At 41.3% G+C, this 25,465-nt stretch overlaps 1 protein-coding gene across 1 annotated transcript; it reads left to right on the top strand.

Moving 5' to 3' along the window:
* Positions 1–655: 655 nt before the first annotated feature.
* On the top strand, positions 656–25,316 carry LOC306740493 (transmembrane protein 132D; the record flags this gene model as incomplete). The annotated part of the gene is made up of 9 exons (XM_079222652.1): positions 656–728; positions 5,811–6,690; positions 13,595–13,732; positions 17,852–18,044; positions 19,847–19,990; positions 22,771–22,976; positions 23,252–23,513; positions 23,731–23,922; positions 24,003–25,316. 9 exons carry the CDS (start codon positions 656–658, stop codon positions 25,314–25,316), a joined length of 3,402 nt encoding a protein of 1,133 aa, XP_079078778.1.
* Positions 25,317–25,465: the final 149 nt, after the last annotated feature.

Raw genomic sequence — 25,465 nt, 5'->3', positions numbered from 1 at the left:
ACTATTGGTTTCACTGTTTGTTGACTGGGTCATACAGTGAAGTCCTACGTTCACAGATTATGTGATCAACAATCAGTAGACAGTAGATATTTCATGTTGGATCATTTCTACTGACATGGCAGGAAAACCAACGCAGGGTTAATCCTACCAGCTGCGTACTGGACGTGGCTTTCTGAGCGGATGAACAGTGACAGATGATGAGTTTAGTGCCCTGAGGATTGCGCACAAGACAGTCAGTGATCTGCTAACTGCCGTTTAACACCGTAGACTGAGAGACCGACTCAATCTGGAGGACTTGTTGAGTTGTCTCGCTTCGAGGGATAATATTCAACCGAACGGAACATTCTCCGTCACACGGTCGCAGCTCAAGACTCCCATATCTCCTCAACGGGCACGAAGTCTTCAGCAGAGACATCTCCAGGATCGTTACGCACAACTTTTACGCACAACCGGGGACCTGCCGATGAACGGATCTCGATGCGCTGTCACCTGCAGCACGGACGTCACTGCAATCTGTGCTCTCACAGTTGTGATTATGTTAATTGAGCGAACTGCATGAATGGATGAAGCGATCCGCTCCATGCTCTGCTGAAACGAGACCAAACAACGGATACTGGGAACTTGCCTGGAACAGCGAGCCGCTCAGGGTGCCAAAATGAGCTTTAACTACCAGAGCAGGAGGATTTTACAGATATTCTTTGCAACTATTACAGCAGTTATCACACAAGGTAAGTGACCTGGAAGTAATTGTTTGCGTGTCGGGATGTGTTTAACTAGAAACTGTCCACCGGAGATAAGTACAAGACCAGCGTCTGGTGTCAAAGTGAAATTAATTAACCTGAAGCTATATGCGACTATCACTGTTTAAGCATTCATACCGTGTATGCATGTACTGATATCAGCTGAAAAACAACTGTCAATCCCGTGCAAACGTGTAAAACAGCTTTTTCTAGATGAGTAAATAATATATAAACGTTCCAATTTGTACCCCAAACTTACATCTTATTCCACAGTGAAACAGCTTTCTAGTGAGCCAAAACGAGCATCTATGTATTGTGGCAAAGGGGTGTGACAGCAGTGAGTGGGATATTCAACATTTAGGATGAAATAGGTGTAAATCAGAGTAAAATACGTGATGGGTTTATATTACAAAATTGTGAATACAAAAAATAAAAAATGTGACAAAGAAGATTTTTTTAAAAGCAGCTTTAAGAGTCTCATTGGACATAGCAATCCCTACCAATCACTGCAAAAACCTTAAGCCTCTCCTCTCTCCGTCTGTCTGCCTGTCCTCTCCACCCTGTCTCTACCCAGGCCCTTGGGGCATTACATGCTGATGATCAGAGCATCATTGCGTATGTTTTATAGAAAAGCACTTAATGTCAGAAGAAAACGTAAAAAGTATTTTGACCATGAGTCGATTGATAATAAGTGTTGTCGTCGAACTTTTGTTTCGCAGCTCCACTTTGTCAGCACATAATTCACTTTCATGACATAAAATAAATGGCACAACAGGAAATCAGCAAGAGAGTCTTGCCTGCAGAACATACAATAAAGTGAGACTGAACAGTTTTCTTTTGAACACTATATTTGATCATGTCCTGTTAATGCATCATGCTCATTGTCACAATCCTGACATTTCAGAGCACAAGTTAAAATACTGAAGTGTATCTTTGTGGCTTTTCATTTAATTGAGATCGTGATTACATTAGGTGCCTGGAGCAGTCACCACACTGTACTGCTTTTGTTTCTAACATAATGGGTGTCTTTCAGACCTTTTTAGCCCATGGATCACAGTTTTTCTCACTTTCTAGATGACCTTTGATAACTAATCACAATGCTAACCTATAATAACTAACCTATCAGCAAGCTGTCAGATCCTAATGAGACGTTTTTGGACTTTATTAAAAGTATATGTATTGGAAAGGTCAGCCAGTCAAAACATTAAAACCCAAAGTGCTAACATCAGTTGTAAAACAGAGGAGGTTGAGGTTGACAGCATGAAAAGTTAAAAACTTTGAGACACAACAAAATAAAAACTCTTTTAATCTTTCAATTACTGATTAAAATGCAAACATCCATTGTCGTCCTCTGAAATGCTATTGGGAGTCGACTCACTTCTGCAAGCTGTTTTGCACATATGGTAAAAGTCATTACTGCACATTAGAATTCACAGTGATTCCTCAGCGTTATAATAAAATAGTACAAAGATTGATTACGATTGGAGAAATATGGCTCAAAGACAGCCACACTGAAAATAAGTTAGCTGACTATGAAAATATTTTAATATACAGCCTTGAGACAAACTGCAGGGCAAAATGTAGCTCATTAGATACACCAGTTTTTTTTTATATTTTTTTTATTAAAACTGGTGATGAGGAACATTATTTTGAAAGTCCTAATCCCCTTAAACCACAGAACAAATCTCTGCTGTATTAGCCTTTTCAAAGTAAAGTATACTTTTCCGTATACATTCTAATGCATGGCAGTAAAGCCTCATTGCACTGTTGTTTCATACATGTGGCCAAGCTAAAAAAACAAAACAAATTAGGAATATTGTACTCATGAAGTCACATATCCATTTAAAAAAACAATTTGTGCTTAAAGTTGAATCTCTGCAATCACTTAAAGGAACAGAAGAGGTAGTTTCAAATTAACAACTCCAAAATCCAATTTCCTAGATGACAAATATTTGGAACAACAACATAGGACTTGAACCTTGGCCTAAAGGGCATCTTCTGCACCCCTCCTGGAAAGCACTTAACCAACATACTGTAGAAACAACACAAGCCATTGCAAATGAGCAGTCTTGGAGAGGTGGCTTTTAGAGGTGGTTGTATCATCTGCATGGCAACACTGATGCTTTCTGACTCAGCCAAGGAGGAAGAGAAGCTCAGGCTCTTCAAAATGAGTGATTTGAGAGGCTGGAACAGCTGGTACAGCGGATTTGCTCTCATGTTTATCAGTTAAGGGCAGAATTCTCATCATGATGAGAGAACCATAGAAGTACAGTTTTACTTACATTGGCTACTTGTTAAACATCCAACATTTTGGCAAAGGAGAAGGATGCATCTCTTACATGTCATGAATAATAATTAAAAAAAAGCAGCAAGCCTGAAAAATCTGCTACCAAGTTGATGTATGCCTGAGATTTAGATGGTCTCCTTTTAGTTTTCTGACAGGAACAGCATGCAAAATAACAAGGAGAGCACAGATGACCCATCAAACCCATCTGTAAAAGGATGAGCTTGCATGTGAAGTAGTTTGTTGGCACATTGGCGGTGCATCCTCCCTCCAGGAGACAGTGAGACAGTTTATATTCACTCCAGCCAGAGCTGGTATTAAATAGCACATCTGTCGCTGTAGCCACTGGGAGGCCAAGCCAGGACAGCCACATTCCCAGCTCCAGTTCCTGCCTCATGCAGTGTGTCGCCCATCAGCAAACATGACTGTCACTCTTGTCTGTATGTGGAAGAGAGAGCGATGCTGTTGTCTTCCGACGATGGCTGCTGGGTGACAGGATTTTGACACATACAGTATAGTCATTTCTGTGTGAACTGTCAGACCATCATGACAGGCTCTTTGCCAGGGTGGATGAGTGAGGATAAAAAGCAGAAGAGGCCATGATGGCCGACTATATGCCAGCAACCATGAGGGACATGAGGACTGATTTTGACACAGAAAAGCTTCAAATGGTCCTTGTCAGATAAATAAAAATAAATAATTGAGGGACAGTCAACTCTCTATCTGGCTCCTTTTGTCATAAGTTCACAAATGCAACTGATCCAAGTCTAGATCGAGACATTATCCCTTTTGTCAGACATTGTTGGCTTTGCTATACCAGTGGGATGATGATTTGTTTTTGTCTTATATGCTACTGAAGCTGCTTTTCTGCCATGCTAATGCAGCTCCATCCTTTTCGCTGTAATCTGCAAAGTAAACACCAGTATTTTTGTCTTTAATTCACAAAGTAGGGCAATTAGCCACCAGATAAAAAGTGCAGTCTCAGTTCAGCAGCTATAATCTTCATAATTCTATCAAAATGGACGTTTAATGAGGACACATGATGGCCGGGTGAACTCTGCTCATGTCCACTGTGACAAACACTTACCATTAAGCTTTTAAACCAGATCAGAAAATATTTATGCTGTTGGTTTGTTTTTAGTCACTCATATAAAAAGATAATTCTATGCACTTGTGATCAGTATTTAACAGGCAGCCAGTAATCCTTGTGATCATTGTCCTGGTTTACTGTCCAACACAAAGCAACCGCTGCAAACATCACATCTTCCTGAATGATACACAGATACATTTTCAGATGTATCTCTGCTTTAGTTAGCCTAATAGTTTTATTAGAATCTCGTAATTTACTTTTCGGAAAATACAACAACAAAGGGCAACAACAAAAAACAAGAGTGTTTTTTTCTTTTCTTAGTATCTGCTGGGTATTCCCCTACAATCTGAAAAATACATTTTAATCCCAGTTTTGGATGGCTGAATTCAACCTTGTGCCAAATTGATCAGATCCACCTTTCCTCCCCAAGCTAATTACCCTTGAGAGAGGTGAAACTGGGGCAATGTAAGGGGACAGGCAATATTTTCTAATTCAATTTTAAGCTTGAATCACTTCACTTGACACTGCATTTCCATATGAGTAAACAGGTTTTGAAAAATAAATTCTAACGAATTGAATTTATTACTTTTAGTATTATATTCCTGTGACATGATTAGTTATCTGTGTATTATTATTTAGGGACTGTACAAACATTATTAGGGCTAATGTTATTCTTTTTTCGGCTGAAAGGGGGGTCTCATATTTTTCAAATCAAAACGTATACTATATACTTATACTATATTATTTCAGAGAAGAAACTTTATTTTGTCATATTACATACTTTTTACATACATACATGACATTTGGTCTCCATAGCAATTTAGGAGCAGTGGGCTGCTGAAAAGCACCCGGGAAGCAACTAGGGCTTCAGTGTCTTGCTCAAGGACACTTCGACATGCAAAGTATGGGGAGTCAGGGGATCGAACCGGCTACCTTACAGTTTCAGGACGACCACTCATTCCCATAAGCTTCAGCTGCCCATTGCAAATGTAATTAATAGTTTGGTAAATAGTAAGTCTAAAAGACAACATAAACTTGCACCTTGCTCATTAAGGCATACTTTACTATATGATAATTCTGTTTCCTCATTCTGTGTTTAATACTGTGTAAATTGTGGTGCACATTAGAAGTTAAAGGAAGAAATTAAGATTAAAACTGCAGTACACGATTAAAGAAGTTTCACCAATCTAACACTTTATATTATTTTGAGGGAAGGGTATTGCAGTTTTTTCTAACTCAAGAGGTTTCTAACTCAAAAGGAGGTTTCAAAGGAATAGCGATATCCCCGAGGAGGCCTCCTCACATCAATTCTTTCTGTACAGTCTTTAAGCAAAGTCACAGAGGTCAACTGCTCTGTCCCAGCCTCAGAAAAAGCCTCTTATGCTTCCCTTCTTGTAATTTACGTTATTTCACCTATGTGCTCTGTTACATTGATTTTAAGGTTAATCTCAGAGGCCTTTTAGTGTAATACATTGATGGATCACTCAGTAGATCAGTTGGCCTCGGCTGACTTTTTGTGCTCAAGGGTTCCTGGTATTTTCCAGAGTACTTTATCCTCAAATGCAGAAAACCCAATTCCTCAGTAATGTTTTTTGTTTTAAGTAAAATGAGCTGCTTAGAAATATGGTATTATGAGATACACTGTATTCTTCTCATGGTGTTTAACCAGCCTACCCTTTCCTATTTTATCTTACAGATTTGAGCAGTAAAGAGCTGACTGACAGTAAGAGCCCAGTGCCTTTCCCTGTCTTCTTGCCGGTAAACTACGAGGTACGAGATGCTGACTATCTCTTCCTAAAGGAGGCTGGCCAGGACTTCATGAGAAACTCCAGCATGCAGAGTCACACACAGCCCTTTGTTATCTTAAGAGCCAGCCGGCAGCCAGCTGTCAACGCCAGCTACAGCACTATGTCCACAGAGAAGCTTGTGCCTCTAGATCTAGTCCAGTCTGTTCAGCTTTTCAACACTCCAGAGGTCTTTACCTTTAACTGGAAAATCCAGGCCTTTGTGCTGACGCCTCGGGTTTTCTCATCCAAGCCCAAAGTCCGGGTGCTCTTCTATGTTGCGGGGAGGGACTGGGGCCGGGGAGAAGGAACTGTGGATGAGCTACCGTGTGTGACAGTGTACGCTTTCTGGCAGACCCAGGAGGTGAGGGGTTCCTGTGCCATGGGAGGCGACAGAGGAACCTGCATGGCTGAGCTGGCTCCTGCACTTAGCTGGTTTGCTATGGGGTCAGAGGGCACCAGTAGGGAAAGGCGGGACCCGACTACTGGGAACCCTGTGGAGCTGTACTACCAGGCACAACCCAAAGTAAATGGGGAGTGTAATTCTGTTGATGGAAGTCGTTGGGGTGGCTCACAGCAGCAGACACCAGAGTTTATTCCTGTCACGCCCATGCAGAGGATTGGCAGTGTACGTCTTCTGCAAGTGCCTAAAGGAATGGCAACACTTTCGCGACTCAAGCTCGGCAATGCCATTGTCATACGGACATCCTCCAAACCGCTGAAGAAGACTGATATCGCCACCTTCTACATACTCATGGCCAGCTCTGCTCAGCTGACTAACTTCACTCTCAGGTAAGACAGTGCATTCTGCTGCCTCACAGTTTGACTGGCTATAGTGTAAAGATCCATTGCAATACACAGAGGTGAAATACTGCCATCACTTCAGAGGACTCTTCAATTTCAATGTAGTCCAAATAAATTGGTTAATAAGAATTCAATGCAGGGAATTGGTCCCTAATAGTATTATTCCTCTTATCTAGTACTTGCGCAAATCCTGTGCCATCAAAAATGAGGAATTTTGGAGGAATTGAGATTTAGCATGGATTATGGCATACGATAAGAGGTTAACCGTCTTTCAGAGAACTGGAGATTATTTTAGTTTCAGTGAGCACAGCCCTATGACATTAAGTGCTGCTTCAAGAGTGGTAGTCATCAAGGTTGACATGGATCAAATGAAATCACGTGTAAGCTTGTGACTCATTATTGCTCTGCTTTAAAGGGTATGTCCGGGATCTCTGGTAATTCAATGCGCTGCTACTAAATGTTTGAAGATCCTGGGGATTACCAGTATATCTCAATATATTTTAAGGATCTGTTCTTACTTTGCAAAGCAAAATGTTCCTGTTAGAGCGGAGAAGAGAGCATTTGTAGTCCCATATCAAAGTAGCAGTTATTCCTCTGGAGGTCTCTGTGACCTTCTTGGTAATATAAGATAATTGTAAAAAGATTTTAAAGAAATGTACTCATACAGTATATATCTTGAGAATGAATGACTCAACCTCTGAAGAAGAAAATTCAAAAAACAAGACTCTGTTCTCATGGCTTTCTCTCAATATGTCAGTTTATTACTTCGCTTTTCAAGGTGAAATGATGCAACACGGGAGATTGGCACCTCAAAACTGGATGTGCATTACATGCCTCCATTTCGCTCTCACTGCTTCATTGTTGGTTTTCATGGTCATCCGCGGCCTAATACCTTTTATTATCATCATCTAGATGGAGTTCAAACAGAACCATGTTGCAGCATAGCTAGATTTGTCGAGGTTAGCTGTCAGAACAGACAAGTAGAGATTTACGCTAACTTAATTAGAGTTTTTTTATTATTATTCTAGACACTATCTGCTTTAATCCAAGCCAGTGAATAATGGACTGTCAGGAGGTAGGAAATACGTTGTCTCGGTTATTCATTTGGTTTGTGTGTAGATCATCAATAAAGTATGTCATAAATCCTTCCATCTTATGTGGTTTCACATAATGTAATGATTGATAATCTCTGTTGCTGTTCGCCGTTTGTTGGATGATGTCCAGTTCAGTGTCCTGACTTAAGAACTGTCTCTACTGGAAAGTCCTTGAAGGCAGCTTGTCTGAAAGTGTGTTGGTTCCTGGACAATAGTTACAGCCTTTCCTTGTAGATTGAAAAACGCTGCGTTACACAATCAATACTCGCTGAAAAAGAAATAATTCGTAAGGTACTTCCGTCTTGACTTGCAAATACATGCTTCAGTGGAGGTGAGCCCTTAAGGGGACAGTCATGGATTATTAATTCCCTTTTCCCTTGGTCCTGTATTCATTCACTTAGACGGTTACTTTGTCAGATCAATCGTGAATGCTGCAATAGGTAAATATTGATTGAGGCAACAGCTGTGCGCGGATGGACTTGTCCTTACAGGTTTCAGAGTTGAGTCTGCAATAGTCCCTCAACATTTCTCTCAGGTCATTCTGTTTTTTTCTTGTGTACCAAAATACAGTAAAACAAAGCAACATAATGCTGAAGGTGTTTATCCTGCGTTTTATGAGTTGTCTGGATTTCCAAGAGAATCTGAGAACTGGGAATTACAGACTCTGAATGTACTTTACAGGGTTAGACAATGTATTTAAATTATTTAGCTGCTTCCCTTGTGTTCTCTCTCTAGCAGAGAAGCCAAAAAAAACATTCTGATCTCTGCTCTTCATTCTGCCACTTTTAATCATTGCTGCTTTAATTCATTTACGCAGTCACACATGTTTCTGAACAAAAAGCAGATAGCAGAAAGATAGTGTCTCCTCTCCTCTCCTCTTGATGGCAATCTTGTTAGGAAGCTTTGTAGTAATTAAACTTGTGTGATGGGCTGTGTCTTTGTAGAATGTGTTGGTGACTTGACTTTATTTATTTGATGTGGACATCACAGTGGCATTAGAAGTCATAGCATAGAGCTATGCACAAAAAAAACAGATGCACTAAACTCTGAACTATTATATTTGTTTGCATCCAATTAACATGGAAAAATACACTCACTGTCTAACTGTTGAACACTTATATTCAGTACCCTTCCCCAGCTTATCAGCACATTAACAAGCCCTGTGCATCCGGTCCTCAACAGCTGTCTGTGTTCTTTACCACTGTCTGAATGTCCCATTAAGCTTTGCTTAATATTCTCTCGTCAGCATTATAAACCTGTTATTGATGTCTATAGCTGGAGTCAAGGGACATACAAATTTGAGGTTGATTGAAAAATAGAAAAGCCACACCTGTCTGTTCCTGTCATTCTCTGTGAGAGCTTGATTAAGGTCATTGATAAAGTATTGTAATCACACACCCATGCTTTTGTAAATTAGCTGATCCCTTGAGTGTTTGCTCAGGAAGTTGACTGGCAAGAAGTATGTGCTTACAATTTTTCTTTTGGTGTTAATCTGAGCAGCTATTAAAACTCAGCAATGAAGCACAATCGTTTATCTTGTTCTATGGGTTTTATTTAAAGACAGCAGTGTGGCAAACAAATAAACTCGCAATTCTGTGTCAACAGGACACCAGGTCAGTGAGCGCTTCAACTCGGGAGCCTAATCATTCATCTGTGTGACAAATAGGACTTTCACATCCATGTTTAGTGCTGTGGTGCCCTCCATCTGGCAGGCATGTTGGCATGAACGTCTCCCCAACTCCCTAAACTGCTCCATAAGTCTGATAAGCACGTTGCTGGTGGCTGGTCATCAGACTGGCTAAATGGTGTACATTTGCCTGCATAATTAAATATTGCATCTGTTTCACCGGTAGTCCTGCAGTGAATGCAGTCACAAAGCCAAAGATGGTGACACAAATTACAGCGGTGAAGCAATTATAAACCCTATGTACTATAGCATCTCGATAGCGGGTGATGAAGCTTAATGGGCCAGGCTGCTCACACAGAGAATACAATCTATATCGTAGATCTTTGATCACAGTCTCTGTTTTACTGTATTATGTATTTACCTCTGCTCAAAGCCAGAGTTGGAATTTTCATTTTGTAAGTTCAATGTGTTTCAGGAGACACGCCTGCTGCAACAACCTCTGTTGGCAGAGATTGAGAGTTTAGAGGCTTTGACAAAACTATATCGTAGATCTTTGATCGCAGTCTCTGTTTTACTGTATTAATTGCATTGTTAGCCATGGCTCTGTGACCAGTTTTCGTGTGTGGAGTTACATTTCTACAAGTATGTGTGTGTGAGTTGTGTGTGTGAGTGAATGAAGAGTATGTAAAAGGTGAAAGAATAGTGCCACTCATGCCTTGCCTGGTCAGAAGTGAGATGGATGGCCGGTGCAGCACCTGAGAGCTGCTTTTCTCACACACTGTCAGCTTCAGTCTCCAAAGCTATCTATCTTCTCTGCCCTGGTGCCTCCCCCCGCCTGCTGCCTCTTCAGGGCCGGCTAACCAAAGCCATGGACACTGGTTCCCTCTACCAACCACTCAGAAGAAAAAACGCCTCTTCCAATCACAGGGGATTTTATTTTTATTTTTTTTGGCTGAGAGAAAAAAAAAAGCTTGCGATAAGTCTTCTTGTTACTGACACTTTTTATTAGTTAAACTCTGCTCCACGGAGCTCAATACAAAGAGGTGTTTCATCACAGCAGGACATGTTATTCAGAAGTCATTACTTGATTAACAGCAATGTTTTCTCATTAATACACTACGCATGCCATCCTGCTTACCTTATTGATTATGCCTGGACTACATTGCACTTACAATTCTCTACATTCAGCATTAGTGGTGTAATTCTGAAAAAGAAAGGGGAAAAGCAAGTTGGTGAAGGCAGCACTAGTTACAGAAAACCATACTGTAATGCTTTGAGAACTGTGCAATGTGTAATGCTTTACATGCTATTATGCTATGCTGTGACTCCTGACTAAAGTAACTCAAAAACTATTAACCTGAAATGTGGTACAGACATTCATGGTTTCCAGAGGATGAATCCTCATTTACTTAAGTGATCCTCTGGCTTTTCCTCTTGAACCACCATGAAGCTCACATTTGTGGGTTGGGGTAAATTAACTGATTGGATTTGATGTCATACAATTTAATGTACATGTGCCCCTCAAGAGGATCTGTAATAACCACATAATAATAATGCAATATTTTTGGTTTATGCAAAACCAATGACATTCCCATCAGCCTCAGCTGTACTTTGTGTGACGTGCTAATTTGAAAATGTTAACATGCATACATGGTAAACTAGGATGGTTTATACCAGATAATATTATTCCAGTTGCCAAACATCAGCATGTTAGCATTGCCATTTTGAGCATGTTAACATGCTGATGTTTATATTAAGCGTAAAGCTGCTGTGCTTCATGCCAGCATGACTGGAGACCAGTGGTTCTCAATGTGAACAGTAGAAACAGAAATAATTAACAGGCTTTTAATCTGTAATTTGCATGGATAACAGGGTGCAACCACCTTCTTCTTGTTATCACCTTATCTTTCATCTTTCCTAACTAGACAGTCATAAAGCCTTTTTAGATCGACACTGCATGTATTTCTCTTTGCCCATTTAGCCCCTGTGTTGTTGGCTCTGCTGCCTCCTGGGAACCCTCAGACTGATAACGGACTGGCCACCCCTTTCTGTTCGCTACTGTCATTCACTCTAATACAAAGTACACAGAGGAGCTAGTTTCATTCACTATACAAACACAGATACCATGCAGCCTTGAGAGTATTTGGCTCCTTTTTCTTTGATGAGAAATGCTCAAAGCTGTTGGAATTTTCATTTTGTAAGTTCAGTGTGTTTCAAGAGACACGTCTGCTGCAACAACCTCTGTTGGCAGAGAGTGAGAGTTTAAAGGCTTCGACACAACTACCTACATTATGGTAATAATATGGCTATTACGTGTCCACTGACTCTTAGGCCATGTCTACACTACTACGTTTCCATTTTAAAATGCACATCTTTTTCTACGTTTACACTGAGCGTCCACATTACACCAGAGTTTTAGAGCGCAGAAAACAGAGGAGTTTGGAAGCGCTCCCGTGGACGGACACATTTGAAAACTCCTGGGTTACGTTTCGCCATTGGCTGAAGCGCCCGTATGGACGGAGGCCTTCAGCTGTGTGCAATAATGACCAGAAGAATTGCAGGACTTTATTTCCAAGAGCCAGAGGATTCCACCTTCTAGCTTACTGCTCCCGGTTGAACCTGAGTTAATCAGATAAATCAACTGCTGCTGTGTCCAGGTGGAATCGAAACCAGCTGTCATCGGGGGCGCAATTGTACAAGATTAAAACCACTATTGAAAAAGACAATTCTCGGTCATCCCTTTATAATTGTGAACTTTGACCTGTGAGCTCTTTGTCCGTTTTAACTTTAAGCGGCTTCGCAAATGCCACAAGATGAGCCAAATCCATTCTTTCTGTCAAAGAGACAGAGTCAAAAAAGGGAGGCCTTTCTATCTTGCACTCCTTTTAGGGCAGTGGGTCGTGTCAGACATTGTGGCTCTACGGCAGTGACTTCCATGCTGAGATCAGTGGCCACTTGAGACCTTCCTTCCAAATGACATGCTGGACGTACAGATGCTGGCACGAACAAGGGTTCACACACACGCACATGTGCACACAAAAACTACCGCAAATCCATTAAGAGCACATCTTATATATTTCAATTAGAAGTTTGTGCGTGTTGGTAGACTGATTTGTTTCATTGTGCTGAACAGGGAGCAATGTCTCCTCTTCTTTTCAAAGTCAAAACCCCCAGCCCAAAGCAGGAGAAGTGCTCAGATTGCTGTTGCTCCCATCATAGATTACACCTCCTCAGAGACTCATAATGCGCTCAAAAATGTGTGTTTATCTAAAAGATTCAGAGATAAACCAACCAGCTTTGCATGCAGATGAAAACCAAAGAATTACAAATATTTGAGACAACTTGTCTGAGCTGTTCATGAGTATTCATGGAGTCTTATCAGAGCGTTGAGTTTCATAGAGAAGCAATTCTAAGTGAGAAAAGTTCACCATAATGACTAGGTATTGCTGAGGCAGAGGACTTTATCTTTACATGTGTGCTTCCCCTGGCTTAACTACATTCAGTTGAATTCTTGTTGAAGAATATCTCATTAACATTTGACCTACTGCAACCTGCTTATGCTGAGGAAACCCACAGGGAAGATGTACATGTTCAGTTGCATTTAAATCATGTTAATTAGAGGCCAAGAAAAGGAGTAATCCATTAGTATAGTTTGAATAATGAGCACACGATGAACAGAGAGAACAATGTTTTCTTTGCCGTTTCAAATGCATATAGGAATTAGGTTGGTTGAGGGAGTGGTAGTAAATCAATGTTTTTATGTGATTGATTTCTCCTCTCAGTCTTGTGTATATTCAGTTTCATCACTTTGTGTAATATCAAATATATAAGGCTGCCTTTTTGTTCTAGAAATCCTGGATTTATTCTGATAACCTGAACATGTAGTATAAATCATAAAACAGTATAATCTGTGTGAGGAAACTGCATTTTTAAATATACCATCCCATAACATACTGAGTGAGAACAATGTGTTCTAAAAAAATTGTCACAAGAAAATTCAAAAAGGTATGAAAAAAGTTATATCTGAAATACTGAAAGTGTCCAAATATGTTTGGTTATTTGCTCACGTTCACCTAGACTTTAGAAAATTGTCCCGAATTCCATTGATTGTTAATATAGGACATTTCACATTTACCACACTCTTGACCTTTTTGTTTTTGACTTTCCACAGAGCGACAGTAAAGAAAGGTGTGACCTTTCGAACAGCGACACCCGGTAACTCCTTACTGTGGGACATCACTCTGGATATGGGTGCAGATGGAGCCATCGCTGTTATTTGTCAGAAGAAAGCTCCCATACCTGGGAAAAGGCAAGTCTGTTCTCTTCACATTACTCTGTGTGCCAGTGTACAGTATGTAATTAAATTGCTATGGTTTGAATGAACAAATAACACTTCAAAAGGAATTATTAAAGTACTGTTGGTTGTCTAGCTGATGAAAGTGACTAATAAAGTAGTAAAGTATGTCCTGCAAAGAGTATCAGTATTTGTCTCTGCGCCTGTGGAGTAAAAAAACAAACCATCTGCACCCTGCAAGCCTTACAACGGCTTACTGCAGAAGCATACTGCGCTGTGACCTGGGAGGACATCTCTTATACTCTCTAAGCACAGGTGGCTGCAGGTGCTCCTGTAAAGCTGCCCCTTGTAAACAGATATGGATTGTTCCCCTTTATTGTCCACTTCTCATCTGTAATCTGAAAGCTTTAATAATCTCTAAACATTTACCAGCTGTTCACCATGCATTCCCAGTAAACAGTAAGCAAGCAGGGAAGGTTGTTGTAGCAATACCGTTGTGAGCCATTTGCAAACATAGCACTAAAACTATTTACAAGACATCTGCTGGCTATTCTGATCCAACTCATTGGGCTTCTCAGAGGTACTTCACTATAACCTCATGAAACAGGGATACATCCTTTCCCCAACAAGCAGCTTAACTCAGATGCCCTTTTATTTTGAGTTGAGTGCGATTGATTTCACATTGAGGTGAGCAGAGTTAATTTAAAAGTGATATAAGCTTGGCCCTCCACTCCCACCTTGTCACCTGCATCTAATTGTCCAATCAGTCACTCACTGACTATACAGGTTTCACGTCCATTGCTCCTTTGACAGATCATCATCATTGCTATATGGATTCGATTTTTTTTAACCTGTTATCTGTTTACCTACCTACACCTGTCTACCTGTAACCTACCTGCCCACCTGACTGCCTACCTACCTACCTACCTACCTATCTGTAACCTACTTACCTACCTACCTACACCTGTCTATCTGTAACATACCTGTCTACCTAGCTGCCTACCTACACCTGCCTACCTAGCTGCCTACCTACACCTGTATATCTGTAACCTACCTGCCTACCTATCTACCTACATACATACCTATAGCTGTCTATCTGCCTGGCTGCCTGCCTGCAGTCTGCCTGCAACCTACCTACCTACCTACCTACCTACCTACCTACCTACCTGCCTACCTTATCGCTTTGGACTCACTGTCTGAGAGCCTCTTTTTTTTGGAATACATTATTGAACTGCCCCAATCTTCCTCATCTATGTTTGTGTCAAAGTAGTAAATAAACTGACTTCTTGTCATTGAGTATGAACCTCCTCTGTCATAATTAGTCAACAAAACAAGGATGATGCACCAATTTTTTCAGAGCACGTGGAAATGATATGTCAGTGTACTATTAGCGTGCTAACATTTGCTAATTAACACAACTTTGTGAAACGCAATGGAGGTCTACAGCTGAGGCTGTTAATATCATACGTTTTGCAAGTGTTGGGCAAAATAAAATGTTGACCTGATGACGATGTTAGATGAAAAGTAAAGGGATCAGAAAAGTGATTTTGATTTATCCTAAAGGACACAAATATCTGAACTAAACTTCGTGGCCATCCATCCAATCGTTGTGGAGACCTTTCACTCAAAACCAGTGAAGGAAAAGTAACGGAGAACAAAGCCATGACTGGATAATGATAGATATTTCAGTCTGGATGTAAGTTGTGGACATTGCCATACTGCTAGCTTGGCCGATAAGTCATAATGGGGAGCTAACTGTTCTGCTGACCATTCAGCCGTCTTGAATACAACATACGTTCAGGAGAATACTATTCATGTTGCTGTTGTGCACTTGCTTTTAATTCTTATATTGTCACTCATGCTTGCCAGTGCCCTCAAAAACAGATCCACTGAGATTTAATTCAAACAGTATGAGTTTGTGCCTCAAGAGAAGCTAGAAAAAAATGCTTGTAAAACTAAAGCTCTAATCTGTGTTTACATGTTTGGCATAGCTTGTGAAGAGCAAATGTCTGCAGCCAGGATTACAAATATACTAATACAAGTAGACAATAACATTTCTCAGTGAACTTTGCTTCGATATAATCAAAAAGATGAATTCATCCCATCACGGGGATAAACATTTTTTTGATCTAAATTCCTAACTTTGTCCGACACAGACTAGTTAGAGGTCGTATAACAATAGACCAAGCTTCCTTTAAACTGAAGCAGAACACTGACCTTATATGTGCTTGTTATTATTGCTTTGACCTCATTAGATTGTTTTCCCTATTTGGTGTGGATTATGACATTGTTTATCACAACCTCTTTATGGGTTAACATATTCTTTCACTCATTTTGGCTAATCCTCTGTAAAATGCCATGAAGCTAACAGAACCCCTGCAGTGTGTGCCCTGCTACACCACTCTGGGGATTTCTCTGACTTTTTGTCTTGGCTTTAGTGAACACTAAAAGTATTCGCTGTATTTGTACATTAAAGCTTTTTTTATCCTCTGTCACAGCAGCTTGGTTTGGTTCTTAATATTAAAGCGCTGCTTTTCACAGACAGAGTGGCCGCCATAAACAAGTTGTTGATCTAAATTCCATCCTTGTGCAAGCTTCACAAGTGACTGGGGGCGTAAAATAGCATGGCAGCATCCCATATCTTATAGATATCTATGTTAATGCATACTTAAGGGGATATGTGCATACTTAGGCAACTCAAGCATATCTTGTTGTGATGCTTGAATCCCATTATTATCTTTTAATCTCAGGTTTCGGAGAAATATGCTAAGGTAATTCAATTACACTAAGTCTCTGTCTTGCCCTTAATAACGTAACATATAATGGAGTACTGGATCGATGCAGAGAGGCGTTTTTTTGTACGTTGTTGTTGTTGACTTTGGAACTTAATGGAGGATTAATAAAATATGATTTGCAGTTTCCCCAATTGTTGTTGCTTTAATACAGAAAGGCGGCTGGTATGCAACCCTTTAGAGGTCGTTTTCACGCTGTAAACAGGACTGTCTGCACAGCCCTGACACAGATATTTATAACATGTACACACAGATGCATTGGGTCTGATAATCTCAACGTGGGTATGTGCATGCATATTGTGTTTTTGTCCACCAATATATCTTTTCTATAGTTCAATACAGTGCCAAGAAATAAAACCTAGGATACTAACTTTGGCCACAGGAGAAAATTGAATCCATAGATGGGACACTCTGTTCTGTGGCATCACTGAGAGGCTATTATAAGTTACAAAGGCTTATACTTTGTTTTGTATGCAGGATGCCGCTGTCCTCGGACCACCTTTATTCAGTTCACGTGAAATTCTGCTCTATTCTTTTTTGATTTAGCTTGTGAAAATGCCTCCAGATGCAAAGCCCTCCACCAAACAAAGAGGATTGGGTCTTGTCAGAACTACTGGGATCACATCCCTCGCCTGAATTTTGAGCTGGATATTTCTAAGAATCTAGTCTCAATCTTTGCTTGTTTTATACAATATTCCCAACAGTTTCATGAATATGAAATATTTACATTATTTGCACTGTACAGTAAATGAGGTGTTACTGATGCATTCTGAGCAGCAATGTCAACACATCACATTTCTGTACCTCTGGTTCGGGCTTAAAGTGATTGAGGATTGCTAAAGTTTGGCCTGATCATCCTGGCTGATACGGTGTCTATTCAGTTATCTGTTTTCACTTATGATCACGTAGATTTGTCTGCACTGAGAGCAAGGAGCCACAGGATGCACTGCATAATCACTGAACCTTTCCTTTTCCTCAGAAATTTATCTCAACAGGAATTGAACGTGTGCTGAGATAATTGCAAACCCCGATGGTGAAATAATCCTATCAAGTATCAGTGGCTGGCTGTGATGGAAAAATTATCTCTTTCTGGTGCTAATTTGCATTACCAAGAAGTTGAGAAAATGAGATCCCTCACACATTTAAAACACAAATGGGGCACTTGTTCCACCAAATGATGATAACATAATACGACAATGGAGAGTTGAAGTAACATCTATTTTACAGTGTGTTGTTTTGATGATTTTCATTTCCATATCAACTTTAGGAAAACAAAATATGCGTAGTGGCATGGATGCTTGCAGGGTTTGCATATCTGTAACTCATCCTGCTTCCCATTCAGGCTTGAGAGCAGTTTGCTGGAGGTGCTTCAGATGGATTTTGAGGTGGAGGAGCTGAGCAGTCCTGTCGACAGTCAGGTGATCATATGGAGGCTGGAACTACCATCTGAGTCCCAAAATGTAGCCAAGACTGAAGGAGCCATGAGGATCTATACTACACAGAGAGACTTTGTTGGCCTGGCCCCTCTTGTAATGGTGAGTTAGCTGACAGCGCCCATGTCACACCTAATCATTGTTAAAACCAACATCGACGTTACTGACAGCAACGCAAACACCATCCTTTTGAGCGTTGGTGCATGAAAATGTCATAAAATGCACTTTGCTCTGATCCATTCGTGTCTGGTTTGCAGACACAAAAGGCTGAATATGCTTTGGATTGTTTAGTAAGTGGGTTCTATTTAGAGCAGAGAGTGACCTTGTGTTGTTGACTGTCAACTAGCTGATGTGTCTCTTCTGTGTTGTTCTGCTCTGTTCTGGCGTGCAATAGCCTATGTGGTCATCCTCTCCTCCTAACAGATGTTTCATGAGCTTCTATTTTGGTGCCGCGGGCCTCTTCATCATGCTACCACGATAATCAATCCATGATATAACACTACACAAGAGTTTACACCTCTGAATCACAATATTGAGTTATGTGTCACCTGCAGTCGGTGACTTCTTAGTACGCCATTGTTTGCCGGAATGACAACAACAACTTATCACATAGTACACACAGACCACATTTTTCTGTTTCCTAGCATGTATTGCATCAAATACTTTTGATCAAATATGTACAATAAAAGTCAAGAATTATTTTTATTTTATGCTATACATTTGGGCAGCAGGTTACTTGCACTGTATGTCCAGTCTGCTGCATTTCCATCATACCGGTGCCTGACGTTATGAGGATACGCTACAGTATCCTGATTCGTAAATTTGACATGGTTCATCTCTCTTTTGGATTAGAAGCTGACCTCAGGCAGAGGGCCAAACACGAGGAGATTTGATGGTTTGCTCGAGGGGACATTAGCGCTGACTGATCACTCTTAGCCCAGCTCTGTGAACTCCATCTAGTGCTGCTGCTCAATACTTCTATATAATGGCGAAAGCCACCCTGACATAGGCTTCTGATCTGTATTTTTTAACCATATTGTAATGACAAAATTATATTCAGATATTTCAGCTTCATTTAAACCAGATTTACAATGGATAGACACATATCCATCTGCTTCATTTTCGTACTGAGTGGCTAAGCTTCTCTTTAAATTAGGTTCAACTGATCATTCACAGAACTTGACCTGGCTCCGCTCCACTGCTCTCATACTAATTTACCACACGTATCCATCTGCTCCATTTTCATGCTTTGATTATCCATGCGTGCATACAGATGCATGTATGTACAAACACACACAGAGTGAGACAGAAATATACTACCAATATACAGTACTACCAATAATTCATATCAATTACATTTTTTACAAAATACTTCCCCACTTGAAGTCACTTAGCATGCAAGTCGCTGGACAAAAAGACACTTGGACAAGGGGATTGAAAAACCAACCCTGCTCTACTGGCCACAGCCGGCCTATTTAATAACACATTGAGCATTAAAAGAACAGGCTGTACTGGAGATATGTAGAGATTTTTTTTATTCCACGTCCATTGCTATAGCCACTTGATCATGTTTGAGCGGATATGGCAGCGCTCTGAGGGATATACCTGTGCAGACAAATCCAAGATTAGCTTTCCATTCCATGAGGTGACCTGGCCAGAGGGGGACTCACCTTCTCACCTCATCAGGATCGCTGAGTCACACTTTATCGCCTCCATCTCTCCTACTTTCCTCTACTTGCACCCCAAAGTAGTCCTATTCCAAAAACATGTTTGCACGGCATGAAATCATTAGCCAAATGTCTAAAATGTCAAATGAAAACTAACCAAATGATTGCATGTTATTTGTTATTCAATGGGACTAAATATGTACTGACTTGATGGCTGTTTCCCTGGCGTCTTTGTAGGACACAGAGATCCTGAATACAGCTGTTCTGACTGGAAAGAAAGTGGTGATGCCTGTGAGGACAGTAGCTGTGGAAGAAGATGGTGTGGTCACTGATGTTTCTGAGTACACAGACTGTAGCTCTGATGATGAAGATGTACTTAAGGTAGGTTTACTCCTTCTCCTTGATTGTTCCCTCTACTTATTGTAAAGGGAACAATAACCTTCTGATCCATTGTTTTTTTGTTTCTTTGGTTTCCCACATTCCAATGATCATAATGTATTTGTTTTATTATTATGGGGATGTAATGATTCTAAAAGTTTTTTGTGGGTGTTTTTATACACCTTTTGTAGTCAACCTTAAATCACTTTCGCTGCAGAAGAATAGAGTGAAACATTTTCAATCACTACTGGTAAATGGTTAACTGAGAACAAAAACTTTACTAGCAGCCATAAATGGAAGAATGTGAGTCGTTTGTGTCTTGTCTGCCCACCCTAAAGTTTAGGCAGGAGGGAAATTTAGAGTGGCTGTTAAAAAAAAAGGCTCCATCAAGGCCAGGTTGGTTATATGTTTGATGGTAAGGACAGATGCAGACAAATAAGTTGTCCCAAAGTCACCCCGGCTCTCCGTCTCTTTTCCACACAGTAAAACAAACTATTATCTGGGCTCCGACAACATCGGCCATCAATCTCCCGACAATGAACAACCACTGAGCTAAATCGCTCCCCACAAATGACCTCAGTCTGCCAGTGTGCTCCCATCCAGTGACTTGCTACGTTTGTCCTGTGAACCTGAGCTCGGCTGAAAAGCCCACTTTGATTATTGATGAAATTGAAAGGCAGGCCCCAACCTGTAAGGGTATTGTAGACAAAGAATAAAGACATTCAGTGGACTACAGCCAGCTAATGTTTATTTTTACTGGTCACGTGAAGCAAGCAACAGATGTCTCGGCTAATAAATGGGAGTATTGTGACTCCATGAGGAGATTCACAATACAGTGTAGACAATACGTGGACATATATTAAGTGCAGATTGGTGTCAGTTATAAGAAAAGCAGGACTACATGAGGATGTCAAGAGGCTGGACTGTATCTTTTTTTTTCAACCCTGCAATGTAGCCCACTTAACGGTTCTACACCTACAGTATGGCTCTCAATGTATTTGCTGACCAGAGAGCAACTTCAGTTAGAAATATTCCTTTAATCTTCTTAGTCTAAAAACTTGACTCATATCTTTTCTCTTCTGGTGTGCCTGAAGAGTACCAAATCTGTTAGTGATAGATGGGGAAGGATTTATCGAAAAATGTTTAGCTTATATGACAAAACAAAAGCCTAATCTGTCCTGATGGAAAGCTTTTCCAAATGTGCATGAATGATGGAGAGACTTAAAATGTGCATATATAAGCATTCTCTTTGTCAGTTCAGGATTGAATTGACACTTGAACATTTTAAGCAGGGATATATTGAGCATAGATGTCTACTTGGTTGATTAATCGGGACTTTTTAGGCCTTGGAAATTTGACAATCAACATCAAGCCTGAACTCGGTGTAATGTGTGAACGTAATTTGCCCCTAAAAAAACGTATTTAACTTGCTTTATTTGCACAAGTAAACTATTGTCACAGCAGTGTCAGTCAAACATGCATTTTAGTATTTCTTTAAATATATTTCTGCCAGTCTTTCATACTGTACCCAATGATGAAAGTAAAATCGCATTTTAAAACAAACAACTATTTTGACACCAAAAACACTAAGGGATATTCTTGGAGGCAAAATGAGATTGTGACAAGGATGAGTGGGTGGATGACACTTTAAAATGGCATTCACTTTGAACTGATACTTCAGAATATTATTTGAACATAGCTCATGGAAGTTTAGTGGAAGATGCTTCTCTGAAAAAGCAGAAAAGAGCAAAGTGTCTTCGATCATGGATGACTGGTTGACTGCCTCCACACCAAAAAAAAACAAAACAACAACAACTCTAAGACGACTAGACGACTTCACTGGAACTCAATCAGTCCTCGTCTGTTGTTCCATGCTTGCATTAGAAATGTTCCATAACAACCGTTCAGTGGCAAATGTTGTAAATCTGCTGTTTGGATATAAATCAAGCATAGAATTATTTGCAGGGAAGAGGGCATCTCAGCTAACAGCAAGGATGACACACAGAGATGTGGTCATTCTAAAGCTTAAACTCTGGTTATGGGTGCAGGATGACTGATGCGCTGTCATAAGATGTCCTCCTCGCAAACTGTTGTGTTCACCCTGATAAGCACGCAAATCATTTCTATTTGTATTCCTCCTCAGGCATTCTGTCAAAGTCACTGTTTTTTTTCTCCCCTGTGTACTTCCAGGGTCTGGTGACTGAATTGCAATGCTGCGTTAATTATCCAATTTGTTTAAAGCAGTGGCTGCTGAGAGGACTGAAGAAAACCTCCTGACTCGTGTCTCAAAATGTCCATGAGATCTTTGAGCAGTCGCACAAACTTGCCAAGGTCACCTTTGAAATCACGGCGTAATGATTGTATTTGGCTGTGAAGGACTGATGTTCAGTACTGCACCACATGATATTTTGATTAACATAAAATTGCAATGCTGCCTCTTCCTAACGCTTTGGACCGGTGATCATCGCAGCAGTTTATTACAGCTATCTGACATTAGTATGGTAACACATGCAGTGCAAAACTGCTGCAAGGCCATTTGTTGTTGTAAGAATGGCCTATTTGTTAAAATTTTGACTTTTATGAGAATATTTGATTATTTCTTGTCATTGGTTAGATGACTAACTATCTAAATATCTCCTTCATTGACAACAATCTCATTCTGAGTTTGATGTAGACTGTTTACACAAGCGTACTACACAAACTCTTCTGACTCATCACTGCACTGATGATATTCATTTTCTGATGGATTGTTACTTTTATATATATTATCTCTTTCCATCCAGGTGTCAGACAGGTGCGACTATGTTTTCGTGAACGGCAAAGAGACGAAGGGCAAGGTGAAGTTGGTGGTGAACTTTACCTATAGCTACCTGAGTGCTCAGCTCGAACTGAACGTGTGGATGCCCCGACTTCCTCTCCAGATTGAGGTGTCAGACACAGAGCTGAGCCAAATCAAAAGCTGGAGGGTACCCATACTAACCTCAAAAAGGTGGGACACACAAATAAACCACTTGTTCATCATAAAAACTCTCCTTATTTTGTTTCTAGATGGGATTTCCAGAAGCGTCCATTAGTCCTTACAAATCCAAATTATATCTTTTCCAAGGGTTTAGGGATTTGATTCCATTATATAATGTACTGCAATATCTCAATGTGATCTAATCAAGCAAAGAGACAGGCTTGAGTGATTGGACCAGAGCAGGTCAAAGCATTTACCATGTGAAAGGTGTGAGTTGCACGTGTCCTTTTGTTCTCATGTCCTAGAACTGGCTGGAACAGTGAAGAAGACAGGAAGGGAAAGGGCTGCATGCTTCAGTTTCAGCACGCCCTGGTGCGGGTGCTAACTCACTTCGTGGCAGAGCAGGCGGATCCTCGGGATCCTAAGGCTTATTTCCTGGGCTCCGATTGGCAAGTGGATGTCACAAAACTGGTTCGATATTTCATGAAGGTGGAGGACCCTCGAGTGGCTAGGCTGCAGGCAGGAAGGGTGCTGTCAGGACGAGACCTCGGGACCACCACCATCCAGGTAATAAACTGAACTACTTCTTGGTTTAACCTTGGACCGAACAGCCTGTTACCAATGTCAAAGCAAGAAGTGGCTAGACCCTGGACTAGATGGGTTGGTTCTCTCTGGTTTTACTTACACAATTCTGTTAAACTTATGAATTGAACTTGTCCTGACAAATAAATACAGGCTGAGGCACCCTAATGTATTTACTGTGTCTGATTAATGTTTGTGACAGGTGTTTTCTCCACTGTCTGACGCAATCTTGGCAAAGACAACTATCAAAGTGGTGGATGATAAAGTGACGGTCACAGATTTGGGGGTCCAGCTGGTTACAGGCCTTTCCATAACTTTACAGCTGAGTACTGGAAGCAATAGAGCCATCTTGGCTACTACAAGCACTCAGGAGTTTCTACAGACCCCCAAACAGGTAACAGTCTGAATCCATACAATGTCCAAAAGATGAGTAAAAGCCCAATTACAATTTATCTTGTTTTCCTCTTCTTTCAGGAAGCCTTGGTCAGTACCTGGGTGCAGTTCAGTGACGGCAACCAGACTCCTCTTGATATTTATGATCCTGCTTTCTACAGAGTGACGGTGACATCTCTAGATCCGGGGGTGGTGTCAGTGCAGGGCTCTCTTCCCACTGTGGTTGCAGAGGGTGAGGGTGAGGGAGTCCTGGTCAGAGTAGAGATGTCCATCTGTGAGTCATGTCAGAAGTCCAAGCGCAAAAGCACAGTGGCTGTGGGCAACGGTAGCCTCAAGGTCAAGTTTCAAGTGAAAAGTCGGCGCCCAGGCGGCAATTACAGCAACACTTTTAGCAACAAGAACAACGACAGTGATTATGGAAACGATGGGGAGGAGGTGGGCAGTGAGAGAAAGCAGAGGGAGCCGTCCAATGGTTCTCCGCCTCGCAGCTCAACCTTAGATAGAGAGGAGAGTGTCATGCTGAAGATCACAACCACGATCAAATCTACAGAACGAACCTCCATCACCAGCGGTAGCCTCGGAGGAGTGGGTAAGACCAGCAATTCAGGAAACCCCGGCAGTCCTACCAGCTTGGTGAATATCAGCATGATGAACAGCCCAAGTGACGGCAGCAAGGCATACGGCTCAGACAATATGATAGTGGAGGATATGAGCAGTGTCAGCTTTACCAGCACTGTGAAGGCCCCTGGGAACCTTGTGAACTATAACTTCCCCACTAAGGTGGAGGTATCTGGGCAGGAGACAGAGGAGGTAGAAACTGGTGGTGAAGAAATGTTGGTCAACAGGCCGCTCACAGACTTGGAGATTGGCATGTACGCACTGTTGGGTGTCTTTTGCCTGGCCATTTTGGTTTTTCTGGTTAATTGCATCTCCTATGTTGTCAAGTTCCGGCACAAGAAGCCTCCCTCTCATGGCCAGGAGCCCACAGGGCACAGGCATGATTGGGTGTGGCTCGGCACAGACGCTGAGCTGGTGATGAGCGTGCCAGGCAGTCCTGTCCAGCAGGACTCCCAGACTGCAACCACCGTCATAGACATTGGGCCTGATAAGACTTGCTCTCTGTCCAGAAGGCCCAGTTGTCTAGCCTCCGTCACAGACTCACCCCTCAGCTGCGTGGGCTCCCTCAGGAGCAAACCTATGCACACCGAGTCCCTCCACTCGCCCACCAGCAAGAGAAAGAGAGTCCAGTTCACCACCTTCTCCACTCTGGAGCGCCAGCATTCGCCACATCTCCCGCCCAGAGAGAACGGCTATGGCATCCACTGGGTTGGGAAGCAGGACAGTTGTGAGGAGGAACCCCAGGTGCCCATGACAGAGACTGGGGACCAGTTATAATACAGAGCCTGATCCGACCTCACCTGTACAGTTGATGTGGCTTTGATCACCTCAATGCCTTTGTCAACAATAACTGTCTACAATATGTGATTTTGGAATTTTCCCCCTCTACATTTCATTACCTATCAAGGCCTTTTACATGTACATGT

The sequence above is a fragment of the Taurulus bubalis genome (assembly GCF_910589615.1).
Source record: "Taurulus bubalis genome assembly, chromosome: 8".
NCBI lineage: Eukaryota > Metazoa > Chordata > Actinopteri > Perciformes > Cottidae > Taurulus > Taurulus bubalis.
This window is presented reverse-complemented; position numbering and strand designations above follow the sequence as displayed.